The 20010-nt window shown below is 40.1% G+C and overlaps 1 protein-coding gene across 1 annotated transcript in view; it reads left to right on the plus strand.

Moving 5' to 3' along the window:
• The first annotated feature begins 368 nt into the window (after positions 1-368).
• PLCL2 (phospholipase C like 2) overlaps positions 369-20010 on the plus strand; it is a 106040-nt gene continuing 86398 nt past the window's right edge. Inside the window, exons 1-2 of the mRNA XM_063325147.1 lie at positions 369-651; positions 1385-2012. Coding sequence (XP_063181217.1) covers positions 1683-2012 — 330 coding nt within the window. The 5' untranslated portion in view covers positions 369-651; positions 1385-1682. The remainder of the gene's footprint in view (positions 652-1384; positions 2013-20010) is intronic.

Genomic DNA, 20010 nt, shown 5'->3' on the forward strand with positions numbered 1-20010 from the left:
CGGGCACAGGGCCCCGACGGAGAGGGGTCGCGGCGCCTGAGGAGCCGCCGTCCGGTGCGACCCCACGGCGGGGGGGGGAAGAGGGAGCCGAGAGCGGAGGATGCGACCGGGCGCGGGCTTTTCCGCGTTAGCCTGGAGCCCCTGTGCGGGGAGGGAGCGTGTGGAGGAATCCGGCGATAAGCCCGAGGCGAGGGAAGGGGCCGGCCGCCGGCGGGGCGGGCGGGAGCGGGTCCTGCCCTCTGGCCCAGCGCCCCCGAGCCGCCGGAGGGGGGTGCTGGCGGCGGGGCCGCCCAATCCGCGCCGGGCCGGCCCCTGTGATTGGCAGCGGCGGGCGGAGGGAGGGGGGGAGCCCGGTTCGCTCACTCTGCCTTCCTCGGAGAGTTTCCCAGCGGGGGCTGCCGGGGCTGCTTCTGCCCTCGGCGCTGCCGGCGTTTCCCTCCTTCGGGGCTGTTGCCGAGCGTTGAGCCGGGGGAGGCGGTGGCGGCGGCAGCAGCAGAGAGCGAGGGAAGCAACCACATGAATCAGTTTCTCTCTGTATCCGGCTCCGGGCAGAGGCGGCGACCATAAAGGGGAGGAGGGGAGAGGGGGAAAAAAAGCGGCTACTGCAGCGGTGGCAGCAGGGGGGGCTCCCCTCGCCACCTTGCCGCCGAGGTGGGTAGCGGGGGCGCAGCTTGCGGGCAGGCGGCCGGGTGCGGGGCGGAGGCGCGGCGGGTAGCGGGGCGGGAGGGTGGGGAGGGAGGGCTGGGGGTGCTGCCGGCCGCGCCGCGGCTGTAGCCGCCGTGGGGCGGCTGGATGTCGGGCAGCGGGGAGAGCCGAAAAGTTGCCGATGGCGCCCGGGAGGGTGCCCCACGGGGCAGCGTTGGCGTTGGTCGTGTCCCCCCCCCCCCCCCGCAGAGGGGCTGCGGCGGGTCGTCCCCGCCGTGCGTGGGACGGGCTTTCCCCCGGGCTGGGGCCGGAGGGTTTGGGGGTGTGTGTGTTGCTCTTCAAGTTCTCTTTTCGCTCCCGCTTCGTTGCTCGGCGAACTGTGGGTTTCGCTGCAAGGGTGAAAATACCGCCATATCAACGCCTCGCGTGTTTTCCTGCTCTCAGCAGCCCGACCGGCGCAATTCCTCCAGTCCCCTCGGACCTTTCTCCCCCCTCACCCCCCTCACCTCTCCCCCCGCGGGCGGCGGGGCCGCGCTCCCATGCTGGCTGCTCCCTTCCCGCCCGGCGCGGCCCCGGACCTGCCGGGTCGCGGTCCTTCCCCTCCCACGCGTGTCTCTGTGTGTGTGTGTGTGTGTGTGTGTGTGTGTGAAGGGGAGCGCGCTGTGGTATAACGCTCCCCCGCCCGCCGCCGCCTCCTGTGAGGGCCGGCTGTCACGTTTCGTTTCTTTTCCTTCCCCAGGTGCTGAAGGACTGACTGGTGCTCGCCCAGGCGCCAACGGGCTGAGGCGTTCGTCGTGTCGTGTGTGTGTCCCCCAACCCCCAACCTCCGTCGTCGTCCGTCGCCTCCCCCCCCCTCCACTCCCGCCGCCTCCTGGAGCTGCGCGGCCTCGGCAGCCAAATGTGCGGAGGGGAGAGACTTTTGCTCAAAATCCCCCGCTCGTAAATATAGAGAAAGCGGAAGAAGAGCCACCGCCGAGCAGCTGCAGGAGGAGGGGAGGGGGACAGCGATACTGTTTCTGCCGTAGTCAGGGAGGCTGATGGCGGAGTTTGGCAGCGGCGGCGGCACCGGCGGCGGGGGGCTCCCTTCCTCCCCCGGGCCGGTCCAAGGGAAGGTGGCCTTCAAGGCAGGAGATGGGGAAGGAGGAGGCGGAGGAGGAGGAGGCGGAGGTGGCGGCAGCGGGAGATCCCGTTTTGACAGTGCCGGCAGCCGGGTCTCCAACGGGGACTGTGCCCTAGCGGGAGCCGGCGAAGAACCGGGATCAGCCCCTCCTGCCAGCCCGGAGAGCAGCGGCAAAGAGAAAGGATTTTCCACCAGTCAACAACGAGAGGGCAAACCCGGTATCCCCCGGAGGAGCAGCATAATTAAGGTAAGAGCACTTGCTCCTCCCCATCGGGGTCTTGGCTCTTTCTCTGTGACAGAGGCCGGGAGATGCGGGCGATAGATTTGGCTCATGGAGCCTTGGCTCTAGATGAAAGGATAGGCGGCGTATTGCTTTTTCTTTTTTTTTTCCTTCCCCTGTGGTGAGGGGACTTGATTTTTCCTTTGTCAGAAGTGGACAACAGTGAGAGGGTGGCTTTATGCACATCCGCGCTTGGGGGGGGTTGGTGTCGTGTTTTGAGGTTTATTAAAGCAGAAGGCTCTAACTCCTGTTGGAGAAGGCGAGAGAAAACTAGCTGGCTTGTTAAAAGACAACATGGGCACCAGCCTGGCAGGGAAGGATATGGATTGCACAGTATCCGTGTTATTTGGGATGCACCTGTGCAGAGCAATTTTGTGGCTCCATTGGCGCGCGTGTGTGTGACAGGCACACAGCAGGTGATGGGAGATTCAGGATCTCATTGGGCTGAGGGTGGGAGAAGGTAGAATAGGGAGCATTCTTCTTGTTAAAAGTGACAGCTCGTTTAGCGGTAGGCTGTGTTGCACTTCACCTATAGAAACATCGTTATTTATACTTAGCTCTGCATATTCTGAATGGTAATGTTTCAGCTTGAAAAGTAGGGGCAGCATATAGAACAGAGAATATAGATCAGTGGAGAAAGGAATTAGAGGGTTTATTTTTGTACGGTTATTTATACAGAGTTGTGCTCTTAAATCCACGGCTCCTGAGAGATGACAGTTTGTCTTGGGTTAGCTTTCCCAACTCCAGTGAAAAGGTTAAGGGAACATAAAGAAATTAGTCCATTGGTGTAACAGCTCTACTAGCAGTAAAATGAAGCACAAATTCGAGTACTTAAGAACTGAGTTTAGCCATGATCAGTTAGATCAAAACCAAGATAGATTTGTTGACTTCTTAGATATTTATATGCCTCCAAAAAACCAAAATCAGCGTATGAGGTTCTTTTGGCTGGAAGATAGAAAAACATGTGTGGAAATTAAAGACGAATAGCATATCTCAAGTTGTGTTACCGTCTCCCGGACCTTGCTGTAAAAACCAAGGGGAGAGCAAGGGCAGTCAGCAGTGGAACACATTTGACAGCCTGCACCCACCCTTCCTGTTCGAGCAGTGATGCTGGGCGTGTACGTTTGTGTTTGTGTTAAAGAAATTGTAACAATAGACAAGGGGCAACTGAGCTTGGTGTTGGGATAACTTAATATTTAGTGGATTTGCCAGTGATTTTTTTACAGCTCTCATACTCCCTAACACGGTTTTGTTTCTTCTGTGGTAGCCCAAGAAAGATACTAGTGTTGTTTGCTGTGTGTATCATGCCATCATACTACTTTGTAGTGTATAATTTGATTATACAGCAGCCTTCCGCCTCTCTGTGGACCAAACAAGGATACAATACCTAGGGATGTGATATATTAAGACCAAGAAGCGTGAGATAAGGAAATACGTTTTGGATTATGTTTCATGAATACCTAAGTCAAGGTTCTTAGTTTCTACAGAAATGATAGCACTTTGGAATATAAAGTTGTTCAACTTTCTGGTATTATTATTGATGAACACCATTTTGAAAATGTGAGCAGTAACCTGTTTAGCTGCCAAGAACTGATTAGTACAACTTTGTGTTATCATTTGAGTAATTATGACATGAGTGGAAAAATCTGACAACACTACATTTAAAGTTTTGTGGTCCATATTTATTTTAGATATGACTGTTCCAGTACTTCTGGGAAAAATCGCTTATCTTCATATATACTGAATTTATTCTGCCTGCTTAGTTCAGCAGTTCACAGGTAGTTTGAATCAGGTTGTGTAGGTGCCTAGTTTTCGATATGAAACCTTTGGAAAATCTGGCATGAGTATTAAAAACTGATACTGCTTCATTAAACTGATGATGCTTCTCGATGTCTGCTCTTGCAGAGCAAGTCTGTAAAACAGGGTGGAAAAAGTAAAATGTAATCTATTTCTGGAAAATGTTCCTGGAGTTTTTGTAACTTACATCAATGATGTAAAACTGCTCTTAAAGAATATATGGAGCAACCTCAGGAAATAGATCTGTGCCATACAGACGCAGATTTCATACCTTCATGCAAAACACAGCAGTTGATCTGTAAAATGCACATTTATGGAAAATGTAATACTTTTAATGTTTTGCCTGCCGATTACTGTGTAGGCTTTTGAGTCACAAACAGAAAATTGACGTTTGAATAATAGTTCCAGTTGAGATGAAATTCTTTTGAACCGCATGTTTGTGCATGAAAATCAGGACAGAAATGTATTTTATTTTGGTTTTAGTCTGTGCGTCCATTGGTTGTCTTTTCATAACTCTTACCAGAGCAGTGGCTGCCTTTTATTCCTTTCTTTTCTTACTTGCAGTCTCTGTTCTTTCTTTTTTTCACTGGTTCCATTATTTTTCTTTCTATTTGTTTTGTTCACCTGCATCATTTTGGCCTTTTCTTTCTTGTTTGGTACAAGAGGATATACTCTCTGAGGTTGAAGAGTCATCTAAGATGATGACAGGTGGTAGGGCCAATATTACTGGAAAAACTAATATGATCTTCATACCATTGTAGTTTACTTGGCCTTTCATTCTTGTATAGAAAGTATTAAAGGTTGTACGCTTCATTTGTAGCAGTTTTTATGGAATAGCCTATTCCATTTCTTACCTTTACTGAACCAGACTTGAGGGCTAGGGACCGCATATCTGTATTTATAGAGACTTTTCTACTTTCTTACTCTCCATATTTATGAGATTCTGATTTTTCAGAGGTGATAGTGATGTCACATTGTGCATTCATGGGATTTAGGCTCTTCAGATACCTGATTTGTGAACTAATTTATGTACCACTTATTTGTGGGTTTTTTTGATCACTATTTTGATTTTCAATAACATTTTCCTTAGTACAACTAGCTATGGTTTCCTATAACGTAATTTCCTACAACAGTTCCTATAATATTCTGTAAAATTAATTTACAGTGAGTCTATCTTGCAGTTCAAAGTGGATTTAAGCATCCTGTGGACTTCTCTTAGCTGCTCTGACAGTTGGCAGGGGGCTTGCTTTGTTTTTGTGTGAGGTTCCTCTGCATCTGTCTTAAAGAGACTTTTAGGTGGTAGGAGTTTGAGAATCTTTAAAGCAGCAAATAGCTTGTGGTGTATATTTATCCTCAGACCTGCTTGCTTCCAGGGGTCTCCAGTAACAATAAGTGCTTACGGAACCTCACAGTTTGCGAAACTGTAGACCTCGACAGAAAGAGATCTAGCGGGAAAAATATGTCTGTATTCGCAGAGGTGTTACAGTAATAAAATGAGAAGAGATACACTTAAGAGAGACTGCAGTAATTCAGGAAGACAACAAAGAGAAATAAATGGAGAAAGGTGACTTGGTGTTCTGTGAGCAGGACTGTTCTTACCAACATGTGTCTGAAAGAAAAGTCCAGGGTTTTTTTTGCATATAGTAATACTGATCTCAGTGTCAATAAATTTCTTGACCGATAATTTAAATAATTTATTTAATATTACAATAAATCCCTTTATTATTCTGGGCGTAAACTCAAGCTTTCATTTTGTAAAGTCATGCACTTGCCGAGCATTGGCAACTCCTAAATTCCTGTCTGTGAGAAGACGGGAACCAAATTTAGCAGGTAGATGTTCCGGGGTATAATTTTCAGCAGAGCTTTGCTTTTGAAACTAAACATTTTTATATCTCTGTCTTTCTGTGACTGGGGAGTTCTACAACATATGCATCAAGATCTTCTTTTTTCTTATTAAAATGCCAGCATACATTATTATCTCATTCAATCTTCTATGATCTCTAGTTCATGCTGTTTGTATGAGGTGTACAAACTACGAAATTTGGAGAATGTTAGGCAGCATTTTCTAGCACTGTGATTGTTTTGAAGGCATTATGAAAGCCTTTTGCGTTCATGGTAAACTCTAAAGTAGTATTTCCAGTAGATCTAGGTTCTCTGCAGTCCTAAATTACCTTAGCCACAATCGTATGTTAGCAAGTCTTCATGGAGACCCAGGAATAGATCATATGCGATCAGCTTCCATTTAAAAGGATATAAAGGAGTTAGGTTGCTGAATCAGTTTAAAGTATATGAAATTACCTAATTTTTAGTCAAATTTCAGATTGGAAAAGAAACCTGTGTAGTGACGTTGTTGAGACAGATATAGGTATAGATACAGATACAGGTACAGATACATGCATTTATGCCCAAGTAAATTTTCAATGTGCTGGACATTTTCAAGTAAACTTGATTGAGCAGTCACAGGCTCAAAGTGGCTAAGGCTCCTTAAGTTCAAAGAAAACAGCCATATAGAGGAAAGAAAGAGCTCGTACTTTCTTTCTCCATGCCATTTCTCCTTGGAAATAAAAAGGCTACAGTATGAGCTGAATTCTTCCTAGTTACAGAAGATCTGTCTGGAAGAAAGACATGAATGTCCCAACAATAGAAGATACTTTGCTCAGACCACACGTGTTATTGACACCAGAAAAAAAAGCATGTATTTAGGAAACAAGGCTGTGATAGTTGCACTACTCCTACCTCTTACCTTGGGCAGGCTTTCAACTAGACAATTGAAGCACAGGTTTTTCTGAGGAGCAATTTCTGCATTTGTTTGTTTCTTGGTTTCTTCCTGTTGATTTTTTGTAGATCTGTCTCATCTCTTTGGTTTGTCAGATAGTGTGAGAGATCTGAATGGCTAACTGCAGCTTCGTAAATCCTGGAGCTTTCTTTTAGAGGATGCTTTTTCTTTGATTTGTTGGACTCTCAGGTAGAATATAGAAGGTTGCCAGCACCTATTGGTATTTGTATTTCTCCTTCTTCATCCTCTAATAGTTATTGTATTTTTAAAAAAGTAATCTGTATTTTAAAACAATACTTAACACCATATAATAGCTCTCCCTAAATCATGTTTTCTGTCATATAAAAGCTGTATACCTTAGGTATTTGCATATAGTATAGTATGTGTACATTAGACATATCCGTCAGGCATTTTACTACTTGTTAACAATGACACTGGACTGGGATATGCGTTATGTCACAGCCACTGAGTGAGTATGTTATGCATTGCATTTGGTATATATTTTTATTTGCATTAGTACTTTCTGTAGACCACAGTAATCAAAACTTTATTTGGATATATTTAATACTATTTAAAAAAGAAAGAAACAGTCTGTTTGTAGAAACAGATACACAACAATATTCACTTTACCCGAGTTCAGCATGTAATTTAGTTTACTTGCTATAGCCCATGAAGAGAAAGTATTTTTTTGAAAAGATGACTTGAAGCAGGAGCTTAATTCAGATGAATTTAGCTTCTCTGACTCCTGTTCTGTAAGAGCTTACCTGTCTATTTCTGTTTGCTAAGTTAAAGAGCTTGGCTAGTGTGAATAATAGCAACTCCTTCACCCCCTCCACCCCCGAATCCTTAGAATATCCACAAAACATGTTCAATCTGTTCATTGGTAAAAAATACGATTAATGGAATTTAAAAATTATGATGAATGCCTCATGAGGTTTTTTTGTGCCTATTATCAGGCTTGATCAAAGATATGACTATCAGTTTAGACTTTTTTTAAACTAGGAATTAGAGCAGTGCTCTCCTGCCCATGGCTCACAGGTAATACATTGTTCCCATGATTTGATTGCGTTCATGGAAGATTAAAAAATATAAACTTATACTGACAGGACAAGTTAATTGCATAGTTTCCCAGTCGTTGCTGGTCCATGGGTGATAAGGACATAGGTCTTTATATTATTGTTACTGACTGTATTTAAAAAAAAAAAAACAACCCTAAATAAAATTTGCCAATTATCTATCTTTAAGGACCAAATTAACTTAAAAAAGGTATTATAATGCTACCATATTGATTCTAAAATCTCTATCTTTGCACACAACTTTGGCAATTTGTTCAGAATTCAGAAATCTAAATATAAATAGACTATCACTTAGATTTCGGGGAAGAAAGGTTTATAATAATTCACATTTAACATACATGCAGACGTGGAAAATATAAAAAGCAGCACATATGTGCATTGAAGAATGTTTAAAAATAGGACTGGAAGAGACCTCAAGAGGTCAGTCTACTCTGCTCCACTGCTCTGTTACAGGATCAACTGTTAATAAATGTCAGTATGATACTCTTTGTCTTTTAATCACCTTTTGTTTGTGATCCTTCTACGCAGAACTGCTGGTTGATTATTCCGTTTTGTATATGGGCAAAAGCAATCATCTGCACAGAGTTTAAAAGCTTGTACTTGTTGTACTGGCTGCATTCTAATTATTCCAGATCATATCTTCAATTTGTCAGGTTCTTTCTGATTTTTAACTTAACGCTAACATGCATGTAGCTCTTCCATCTTCAGGTGAACAGCCAGATTTAACTATGGTCTCATTTCTGTCATACAGTTGTATATTTTTTTTTTTATTCAATCAAATTATCATAGTTTATGGGTTTTAAATTTAAGTTCAAATTCTATATTCCATGGTTAAACTAAGAATCTGTTATGTTTACTCTTTGCTGCCTGTAAACTGGGCAATATGATGTTGTAGAATCTAGTTCAGAAGTGTAATTTATGGGAAAGTATCTTTCCTTATAAATATATTAAAATAATAGTAAGTATAAATTTAAAATATACTTACTAGATTGCAGCATTGACATAAAAGAAAACTGCTTTGAAAGGGGCTGTTTTGTTTGTCTTTAAGGAGAGTAAGTAGCAAGTGTCATCTTTCCCTATCTCACAGTTGTGTTTAGAAAGACTATTATTACTGTCTTACAGTTGATTTTCACATCTGGCATGCCTTTTAAACATGGAGTACTGCCATCACTGTACTTACTTCTCCCTGTTGTAGGAGGTTATGTCTGGAGTGATCCTTTGGAAGCGTATGTTGCCTGTCTTGGGGGTTGGACTAGATGATGTCCAAAGGTTCCTTCCAGCCCCTACCATTCTGTGATTCTGTGTGATTCTGTGATCTTGACTGCAGTACATCTCTTAATTTCTACGTAACTAGTTGATTTTCAAGAACTGTCAGTATAGACTCGTCTGTCCCTTGCTTCTGAAGAGGAGCATGCTTGAGTTCACCCACCTCTTCCCTCGTAGACCTTGACCTCACAAACCATCAATGTTCAAGACAGTGAAGAGTCCAATATAGCATGTGACTGGAAATCAGCAGTACTGAGGATCACATTGTGAACTGGTGCAGTCTTGGGAAAGTTAAATAGATGTGATTCATTTCTGCCCCTCCTGGGATTCCTTTTAATGTCATTTGACCCTTTGGAATAAGTAATGAAATATTCCTGAGTGCTTCAGATTGCATACTGTGTTCAGGGATCTTTTCAGATACCAAATGGTCACGTTCTGGAAATTGTAGTACATAGTTCATAAGCGCAGGCTGACAGGAAGTGCCTTTACAGAAACAAACAAACAAACAAACCAACCCCTTTTCAGAATAGCGGCTGAGAGTTTTATAAAATGAAAAATATAGTATGTTAAGCCAGATTTCCAAATTGACTGTAAAAATATTTACTTTAATAAAAGAAACTTATTTCTATGTTTTATTTTGGTATAAGAAGTATGTACTTTATGAATATATAGCAGATAATTGACGTTATGCATATTAGTATCATGAATGTCCTAATAATTTTGCTAAAATTGCTGAATATGGTTTGCTATTTCCTCTAAATTATGAGATAATCAGTACTGCAGAAGAAAAAGAATTGCTGCTGTTTTGTTAGAAAGCACTTCCACAGAATTTTCAAATTCTTCTTATGGTTAAGCTTCTGTGATTATAACTTCTTTTTTCTTTCCCTGTTTTCTTTTCTTTTTTTTTTTTCCTGTTTTCTTACCAGTGTTATTATTTTGCTTTCACTAAAAAAGGCAGAGCATTATAAGGTTCTGTGTGTACTTTGATGTGTTGTCATCCATCTATGTGAACATATCTCCATCCTTTACCACCCTTCTTTGCACAGGATGGGAGAGGAAGAATGACTGTGAAATTCTGCAGCAGCAAAACAGTCTGCATAGTTTTTGTTTCACAAAGCACCTCTTACGATGGAAAATCCTGGATGCTTTATATATTTCATTACCTAGTTCCTGGTGACAAAATATTTGATGTTGTCTGTCAGTGGTTTACTCTAACCACATTCCTTAAAATAAAGTGTAAATGACTATGTAAAAAAAAAAAACAACAAACAACTTAATTGCTTAATTGTTTATATTATTAAAGTGCAATTTGGACTAAAAGAGCAGGAATTCATCTCACTATGAAAGCTTTTGTTGAGATTGTTTTCTTCCTACAAGTTATTGTTGGTGTTTTTAGGATAGGCAGTTGTTTATTGAGTTTAGGTAACTCCTCTAAACAGTACAGGAACAATTTTTTTTTTTTTTAAAAAGCAAGAGAGCAACTTTAATTTTATATACTCTACCATGCTTTTTCATTTAGTAAATTAGCAGAATTAATATATTTCATGTATATATTGTAGAAAAAGTTAGTTTCTGAGTTGCTGAAATAGTACTTATGCTCATTGCCATATTTATATATTTTCGATACGTGTATTTTTTTCTATGAAGGCAGGAAAACTTCAGTAATACTTGGAAATAAATGGCTTCTGGAAATATCTTGAATCAACTGAAATGTATTTTACCATTTACAGAGAATGGTCACTAAATCAGTTTTTTTTAGATATGCTGATAGCAGACTGTTGCAAAAAGCATTTCCAGCCTGAATCCTAAAGACTGATATTTATGTGAAATGAGGGAGTGTATTTAGTTGTGGCACATTACTACCACATAGTGGAGGAAGCTAGAGCAGACATAAATAGTTTGAGTTTGGATGGTGTTATGTTTTTCTTGCTTTTCAAGAACCCCCAAAAGCATTTTATGGTTTACTGGATGTACTTCATTTGTTAAACTCCAACTCTTCTTTATATTCTCTTTGTTCTCCCCAATTGTAGTAGTTGCAGTGATGCATCTCACAACCATTGTTTGAGGTTGGTGCTTTTCGGCTTTATTTGCTCCTTATTTGTCCTTAAATAACGTATACCATATGTGTTGGTACATGCACACTTGGTCCTTCTTCAGTGAATGGCCAGCCTGAGTTGGAGTCTGCTCTGAGAGTGATGGTATAGTGTGAAGGCACCAAGTGCTTTTAGTTGTGAGTGTTATCTTTTGATATTTTTTAGATTTAGAAGTAAGGCTGTGGAAAAATTTGTAACATCAGTCTTTTACTATCCTGCTTGGCCTGGTTCCAGTTTGTGTCACCTTGTCCGTTGTGTCACCCTGTCTGTTTGTCCCTCCCCTTCTATGGTCTCTCCCCATTGCTCGTACAGCTTGGCTTTTCCGCTTCATCAGCAGAGAGACCGCAGACTGACCATACTCTGCTTTTCTTCTTCAACAGCTAGTGAAGATCCTTCTGTTCCCAGCGAAGTGCTAGAACAGTGTGGTGTGTGCAACACTGCAATAGTTCATGTCTGCTTGTGAGTCCCCAAGAAGACGTAACAGAGAGTACAGGTTCCAGTGCAAGGCTGTTGACCTTCACAATGGGTTTAAGTCCCATGGGGTTTGAGGATTGAACCTATGATGAAGGCTGACTGCACAGCTTAGGGTAGGTGCATCTGTTTCCCCCAGTCTTCAGGAGTTGCCAGCCATTGTGAATTTAAGAAAGTCTGCCCTGGGTCAGACTGGAAGTCCATTTGGCTCATTAGCTTTCCACCAACAGCCATCGCTATAAGAAAGAAGAATACAAAAAGCCTCCTTTCCTGACATCTGCTCCCAGCCTTAAATGATTTGGAGCTAAGACATCTTTGTGTTTAATAATCCTTATGGTTTTTTTCCCCATTAATTGTCAAAGACCAGTTTGACTTTTGTAAGCTTTTCACCACTGTAAGGTCCTGTGGCAGTTTATTAACTGTGTGTTGTGTGAAGAAATCCTTTTCTGCCTGGTTTTACCTGGCAGCTACTTGTTTACCTGATAACCCCTGGTTCACGTCTTAGAACAGATAACAAACAATTGTTTTGTACTCACTTTTTCTGTTCCACAAATGAGTTGAAATGTGTTCATGACAGTTTCTATATGTCATCTTTTTTTTTCCAGGCTAAAGAATCTTAATGTGTTTAGTTTTCCCGCCTGTTGAAGCTTTTCTGTGCGTTTTTCATTCTGGTGCCCTTTCATGTATTTTTTCCTTCCATGTTAGTAGTTTTTTGCAGTGTGTGACTAAAATAGTATTCCAAATGTGTGCCAGACAAATGTGTAAATCCAATATGGCATAACGAAGGTTTAGTAATATTGTGGTACTAAGTTGGACTGTAATTTATTTATTTTTAGTGTTGTCATCATCAAAGATTTAAATGGTATCACTGTCACTAATTGGCAGTGGGGGAGTGCTGTTAAAACCTTTTACTAAATATTTAAAACCTTGTCTTTGAAGAACTGCATTAGAATGTCTGTGCTGCTGCTGACGTTTGTGTTGGAAGTGGCTGGCATTAACATCTTTCCAGGAGACTGAAGTTCTGTTAGAAATCTTTTTACACGTTATAAAGTCTTTTTATGGTGCTGGTGACACAAAACATTGCTGATGAGCACACCTAGCTTCTAGCTATGGTCAAGTATATTTGTTTGCCTAGTAACAGTAAAAAATAGCATGGACATTGCATAAAGCTGCAAAATATAGTAGTAATAAAAGCGCTATCATTTTATAATAAACTGTTAAATATGAAAGAGGAAGGACCTTGTTTGTAGAAATGCAATCTGATAGTATTTTGTATGTCCTGGATTTTTGAGTTTTAAGGTTCTTGCCTAATGCTCATGTTAATGGGTTATTTTACTTCATTTGCTTTTATAGTGTGCGAGGCTCTTCAGGATGCCTGTGTCAGAGACCAGAAGAGCCAAGAAGGCATTTCTAGTCTTTAGGAAACTCAGACAAAGTCTAACAATGAGATCAGATAGCTTCCTGAAAATAGAAGAGCATCTAATATTTCACCTCAGAGAAGAATTCGTCTGAGGATTAAAAAGATTATTAAATGGTTACAGTGAGCAATGAAGGATAAAAATAACTAGAAGTTTTTAAGTCCCACAAGATTGGTACAACAGCATTATCTTGGAAGGAAATCCCAACACTTTGTCACTTGAGCTGTTGAAAATAGAAATGATGTGAGATGTCTGTTAGTATGCTCTCCTGAGTTTTTCTTAGGGTTATCTCCTTTTTTCTTTTTTCCATTTTCTTTCTTTTTTTTTTTTCTTTCTCCTTTGAGGAGGGAAATTGCTTTGTTTTCTTTTTCACTTCTTCAGAACTTTCTGGCTACTGAGGAGGGAAGTAATCCCTATTAGCCTATTCCTGCTCAGTCAGACTGCTGTATTGAGACAGGAGAAGACACCTTTGTTATTCCTGAATTCCTGAAGATTTCTGAATCCTCATGCTTTTTTATGTGTCCACTTTGTGACAAAGTCAGTGCCTGACTCATAATTTCTAAGCATCTCTGTGAGCAAAGCTGTCTTTATGTAATTCTTAAGTTTCAAAGCTTCAGTTAAGTCTACTGCTTGTTTTAAACTGTCTCATTACATGTTATTTTTCTTCTGTTTGGAAGCGATACACACTCAGTTGGAGTAACAGGAATAGAACGTGACATGGATTTACATTGTTTTACATGTGGAAGTTAATATTTCTGTCTGTAAATACTGAATTTAACCTCCCAAAATAGCATTTTAGGAGTTTCTGTCTTGCCACAAGAAAATTTACCTTTTTGTCCTGATAATTGTTGATGAATTTTTTTATTAACCAGAAATCAAAGCTCAAATATATGCTTTCAGTGTGGTCAGCTACAACAAATATATATTTTTTTTCTTCCACATCTAATCCCAAATTCAACTCTATCCTTATTGGATATATAAAATTTACTATAATCATTTGGGGGAGCAGGAGCTGAGTGGGATAAAAAAGAGCCTTGTGATTAAAGCCTTGGCCTCTAAAAATTGATTTGCAAGATTAACCGCTTGCCACAGACCTAATAATCTTGAATTAATTCTATTAAAAAAAATATTAGATTCTCATGGTTAGATTTATAGTACAGTCTGCAAACAATCCCTGAATATATTGGAAATATTCTGAAGTGAATAATTAATTATTGAATTTATTTCAGGTCATTCTCGCTTTTTCTGGTGAATTTAGTAAAAATACATTATGGAATAGCATCAACTAAATGCATCTTTTGCTGAGAAAACATACCACCTTGTGATTTAACATGGTGCCTAATTGTCCACCACAAAATAGGTTTTATATGAATTTGGTAGATGCTCGGAGTACTTTATTAAATGGTACTTGTGGCTGAGATGATGGAGAAATAAGAATTTTCTGATGCATTCTGTTAAAATATAGCGTAGTTGTTCCAGGTTTAAGAAGTTTCTGTATAAAACAAATGCAAGTGAAATTATTTAGTATATAAAACAGAAATGCAGAGCAACATTATGTTTTTTTCTTTTTGGTTCAGAACCTACCCCTATCTTCCATGTCACTGAATTTTGCAAGAGTCAAAATTAGTCATAGTGAAAGCTACTCCTTACTTTTATTTTCGCTTAGTACGTACAATATTTAGAATAAAGTTCTGTATTCTAGAAATCCGCATCTCGTAACCCTTCCTTATTTTCAACGTCTGGTCTGCACCACTTCCGGTGGTTAATGGGAATAAGTCATGGGCTTCCACTGCAAATTTCTGTTGGCTTCTTTGATCACAAGCCAGGTGGGCTCTGGGGTTTGTTTACTTCTTTATTCCAGGATTTTTCAAAAACATAATACAGAGTGAACTTCTGGTTCATTGGTTTTAAAATCTTATATAATTGTTAACAATGCAGTTGTATGAACCTCCCACTTCTTACTTGTCTAGAAGACATCACTAACAAACTTTTGGAGGTCCTTGCAGGACAATGTAAATGGTATTGGCCTTGCACTGATCAGCTGATTACGGAGTTTAAAGCCCTTTGTAACCTTCCCTATCCTTGAATTCTAATCACATTCAGGATAAAACCAATATTATTGAATATTCCTGTCCATGAATTCGACTTGCAGTAAGTCCTCATGAAAAGCAGGCTCATAAGCATAGTAGTAATTTCGTTAGCCTTGTCCTTGAACTTTTTGAGACTCCCCAGCTGAATTTTTGTGTTGATCCCCCAGTTGCTTCAGGCAGTGTACTCTTTTGCATACTTTGTGCTTTTCTTTGGATTAACTGTAATGAAACCCTTTGAGATAAAGTGTATGAAGTACCTGTTTTGCGTTCCTGTTATGTTTACCTACAGTACTGTCCAACCTTAACATTCAAAAATCACAAGTCAAGGCCTCAAACTCTGATTTTCTTTAAAAATCTAAGACATGAAAATTAATATATTGGTTTTCTTTCAGTGGCCTTTGACTTAAGCTATACTGGATGCGCACTATATTTACCAATTCTTGTCATAGGAATATGTGAATACATAAAAAATTTTAATTAATTTAGAGCTTCTGAGATACAAAGATCCATAAGGACTTCAAGAAAACATGGTTTTGCCATAACATTTGGAAGACCATTTGATTATTATACAGTCAGCTATTATGTTGGGCAAATAACAGTAGATAACAGAATATAATCCTGATAAATCATTTTACTTTTTGTCAATTTACATACTTGATCTTATTCTTTTATTTCTTTGTTTATTTTTTTTAATTAGGAAGATAAGCAAGGTGCTAATGTATATTATAAGTAGTTTCAAACTGTTCCTCTTAGCAAAGATTTCCTGAGTTTTGTAGTTAATTGTCTAATGTTTAATTATGTTTAGGAAGAATGTTAACAGTTGTTTAAATTGATCCTATACCTAAAGTATACCAGTTAAGGAAAAAAAAAAAGTTCTGATAGTTAAAAATTCTTAAAATGCTGTTCTTGACAGGCAAAACTTCAGAAAAAAGAGTGAGGCCTCAATTCAAAGCTCTTGATTTGTTATACTAGAAAGGAAAAAAAAAAGTTCTGTATTAGTTCAGGCCAACAACTTGGCAGGAATTTAAATCTGAGTCCAAGGTTTCTGAAACCGGAGGCTTGGGAATGTTAGCAGGTTTCAGGGCTGGTAGTGAAGAGGAAATACAATGATTTCACAGATTGCTGAGCTATAAATCATAGTCACAGTGTTTAAGAGAGTTACTTGAAAAATGTAGAATTACATACGATAACAAACAGAAAGAGGTGTGTTAAGTGTTGGTGTTGCGTATGTTCCTTGTTGCTAAGTAGTAGAGGAGTTTTTGAGAGCTGGTGAGAAAAATAATGGATTTCTGGTTGTGGATCAGGATGAATTTTATGCCAAGAATGATATGACCGAATGAGGTAAAATATTTTTGAGTCCTTTACCTACAACTTTGGTAGCTCATAAATGATTTCAGCATGGTGTAACATTGTGGAAAGCTACACTTACTAGTACTTTGTGGTGGTGGTTTTTTTTTTCTTTCTGGGATGCCAGTTAATTTCTTGCTGGAAAGCGTCTCAGGAGATCTTATTGTGAGAGGCAGTTGTTGAGCGGCAGCAAAATCCCTCTGTGACTTGTCAAATCATCTTCTCTCAGCATTACCATGTATGAAATTAATGTGACGTTTCTTAACCGTCTTTCTGGAAACACGGTTCTTTTTATGATGGTTCATAGTTTATAAGATATCTTTCTTAATATAGGTGGAATAAATTTTTGTGTCTAATATACTTTTCTTTTGTTTCTACCCTGATTTTAATGAAAGTCATGGTCATCCCAGGGAGGAAGCAGCATTTTCTCTCCAGTGTTCCAGTGGGAAAACAAACATGACTGCCATTTTTGCACCTGCTGCATTGAGGAAAGGGAGAGAGGCAACACTTCAGAGAAAATAAACCATGTTTGCACTTCTGTCCTAAATTTCACTACTCAGAAGTAAGAAATGTCTCATCCAGCTACGTTTATGTAGATGGTACAGGAGAGTTCTCTTTGCTATGTCTGTGGTTGTTCTGTGTGTTGCGCTAGCTGCAGTTCTGTGAGACAGAAATTATGCTGTTTGAAACTTCCTCATTTCCATTCCTGTTGTTTTTGTAGCTTGCCAAACTCGTTATTTGTTTTAAATCAGCAATGAAAAGCCATTTCTCCTTGCCTCCAGGAAATCTTTGTTTTAATGTAATTTGTTACTGTAAAACACGATAAGAAATGTACTAAAACTGTAGGAGACTGAATCAAAACTGTTACTGAAAAATGTACCTATGTCACATTTTACATTTTCTTTCAGTGTTCACAATAAGTGGTTGGGAGAAGGTGACACCTGCTAGAATTTTATAACCCTGTTTTTTTTACATATATGAATTAAAAAAAAAAAAAAGTCTGGTTTTAATCCGCAACTTCAGCCATTAATACTAGAAAAACTTCAGTTTATGGGCATATTTTCTCCATTTTTTCCTTGACCAGATTATTTTGAGATTCCTTACTAAAAGTAATTGCAATGCTCAACTTTTCACAATCTATTTTCCTCCAGTTATTGCAAAGCTTATTAGGGATGAGAAACCCTTTTGCATTTGTATATCATAAAGAAACAAGGTCTCAGAAATCAATGTAAGGGACAGAAAATAGTGATCAAGAAAATATTTCTTAACACATACTTTCAAAACAAATTGTCAGTTTTTCAAATGGAAGGAAATAAGCATTGGATGCAAAAAGCTGTTTTTTAAGGTGGCATCATAGAACTCCACTTTTAATTCAATCTACACATTACCTTTTCTTTTCGTTGTTTCTGTGGGGAGTCTCTTCTCTGGCCTGCCTGTTATTTGAGTTCTAATAGTTGACCTGTGTTGGTAGCTAAGAACAATAAAAAGATGAGTGTCATTTTACTTTACTATATGCATAAAATTATTTTATTATATGTGTTTCTTCTTCTTGTAGCATGCATGTCCATTCTGTATCACTTCATGTTTTTGGAAACATTTATTTTCTTTTAAAAGGTTGTAGCATAAAGTGATTGTCATTTTCTTGGGCCAAACTTGTAGGCTTGTTCTATTTAGTTCAATGTGAAGGATTAATTGAATAGACTACTTCTATTTTGTTGCATTTTAAGGGGAAGACCAGTTTACCAGGAAGACAAAATATCCTATTTGAGTATCGTTAAATCAAAGTTGTGGTTTTAATGATATTTGTTCCTGATTCATAGGAATGTTTTTGATTCATAGGATTCATGGGAAGAAAATAGAATAAAGCAGAATTCTACTTGCATTTAAAATTGTCAATATAAACTTAAAAGCAGAGAGATTTAAAATATTCCGTATTTAATTTGAGACTAATTAAAATTACTACTTACCCTTCATATATATGTTGTGGATTGGAGATGATTAACTACACGGGAAGAAAATGTTGTGTTGCTGTGGTGTTCTAAATGGGCCAATGGTCCATAGTGATACCAGTCTGCTGTTCCAACAAGTTTGTATTATTAAAAAAACACTCCACAAAGCAGGTCAGAGCATTAAGGGAAAGTGTGTATAGAAAGGGAAAAAGAAAAGGTACAAAGTATCGGAGTTGCACGCCTCTTGAGCTGTGGTTCTGCTACTTCTCATTTGCCGTTCCACTTTGGTACAGCCAAGGAGAAAGGAAATGGAAAGTAGCTCCAAGCTACCTTATATATTCCTCTTCTCTGACGGCCAGCATCCTTACCATGAGCAAAAGTAGCTTCGTGAGTTGTTGCAAAGACTCTGTATGTAAGTTCCCCAGCAAAACTCACTTCCGTCTAGCCCGTGTTCAGGTTGGAAAATAAATGGTGGATTTTGGAAGCTGTTAAATTGGTAGTTAGCAACTGCTCTGTTCCAGTGGTGTGCTGTAAAGCAAGCATGGTGGTGCAGGAATCTCCCATCATTTGAAGTGGATCAGAGACTTAAAAACTGGAGTATAAATTAAAGTCGTTTATTCTCAAACACACGTCTCTTTCTTAAGTCTTCTGTTAAGAATGGCCTTTCTGCATCTTGCCAATCATCCTATCTCCCCTGAGAGTGGACAGGCAGAAGAGTGCTTGAATGCAGGCTTTGAGAAGCATGCAAAGAAGGCAAAGCTGAACATCATCTAGGCAAATTATGGGCAACAGGACAAAATAAACGCATGGGCAAGTGCCCACTGAATAGATACTAGTTGGGGACAGTCCTCTTAGAAGAGTGCAGGGTCTGGATTGCATGACTTGGCAAAGGCTGAACTCTTTAATAACTGAAAAACAAAACTCAGTGCTGAATGTCCAGACTGCCCTGTCCCTGATTCGCAGCACTGGCCAGATTCTGTCACAGGGAAGGACAAGGTACCAAAGTACCACATTAGAGCCCCTCCAGCAACCCAGGTGCTTCACAAGGAGGTCGCCTGAAGAATATGGTCATGCCAGGGCCAGTGCAGCCATCACCGCTGCCTTTGCCTCCTGGGCTGCTTTGCCCTTGAGCTGATGTCTGCAGTCAAGGCTGCCAGCCCAGGGAAGCTGGGTGAGAGCTGCAGCAAAGCAGCTTTGTGAAGCCAAGCATCCAGCTGTGCAGCCTCGTCATCTCTGCAGAGGTTGAGAGGCTTCAGGGAGGTGCGCAGGTGCAGTAACAGCTTCTCAAGCTCTGCGGCGCTTGGGAGCAAGGACAGCGTCCCCCATTGCCTCAGAAAACTCAGCATGGAGGAAGGAGAAGACGGGCAGTGAAGCCCTGGTCTGTGCTTTGACTTTAATAATAAAAAAGTCCACTGCTTCCTCCCCACCCCTTCTTTTGCAGAGGGAAGTACAAGAATGAAGTAAACATGTATCACTATCCCACAGTGACCTAGTAGTTCTTAGTGACTTATTGCTCAAGGGTTTTCAAAGTAATAGGTGGTATTCTCATGTTTAGTATCTACATTTAAAGGACAGATTTTGCTCCCATTATTTTTCCAATACCTTGAACCCTTTGGCATCTGTAGCATATGCTGTGGCATGGTGTTCCATATCTTGAATGTGTTTGTAAGGAAAAGGCACTA

This window comes from Chroicocephalus ridibundus, chromosome 2, assembly GCF_963924245.1.
Source record: "Chroicocephalus ridibundus chromosome 2, bChrRid1.1, whole genome shotgun sequence".
Lineage (NCBI taxonomy): Eukaryota > Metazoa > Chordata > Aves > Charadriiformes > Laridae > Chroicocephalus > Chroicocephalus ridibundus.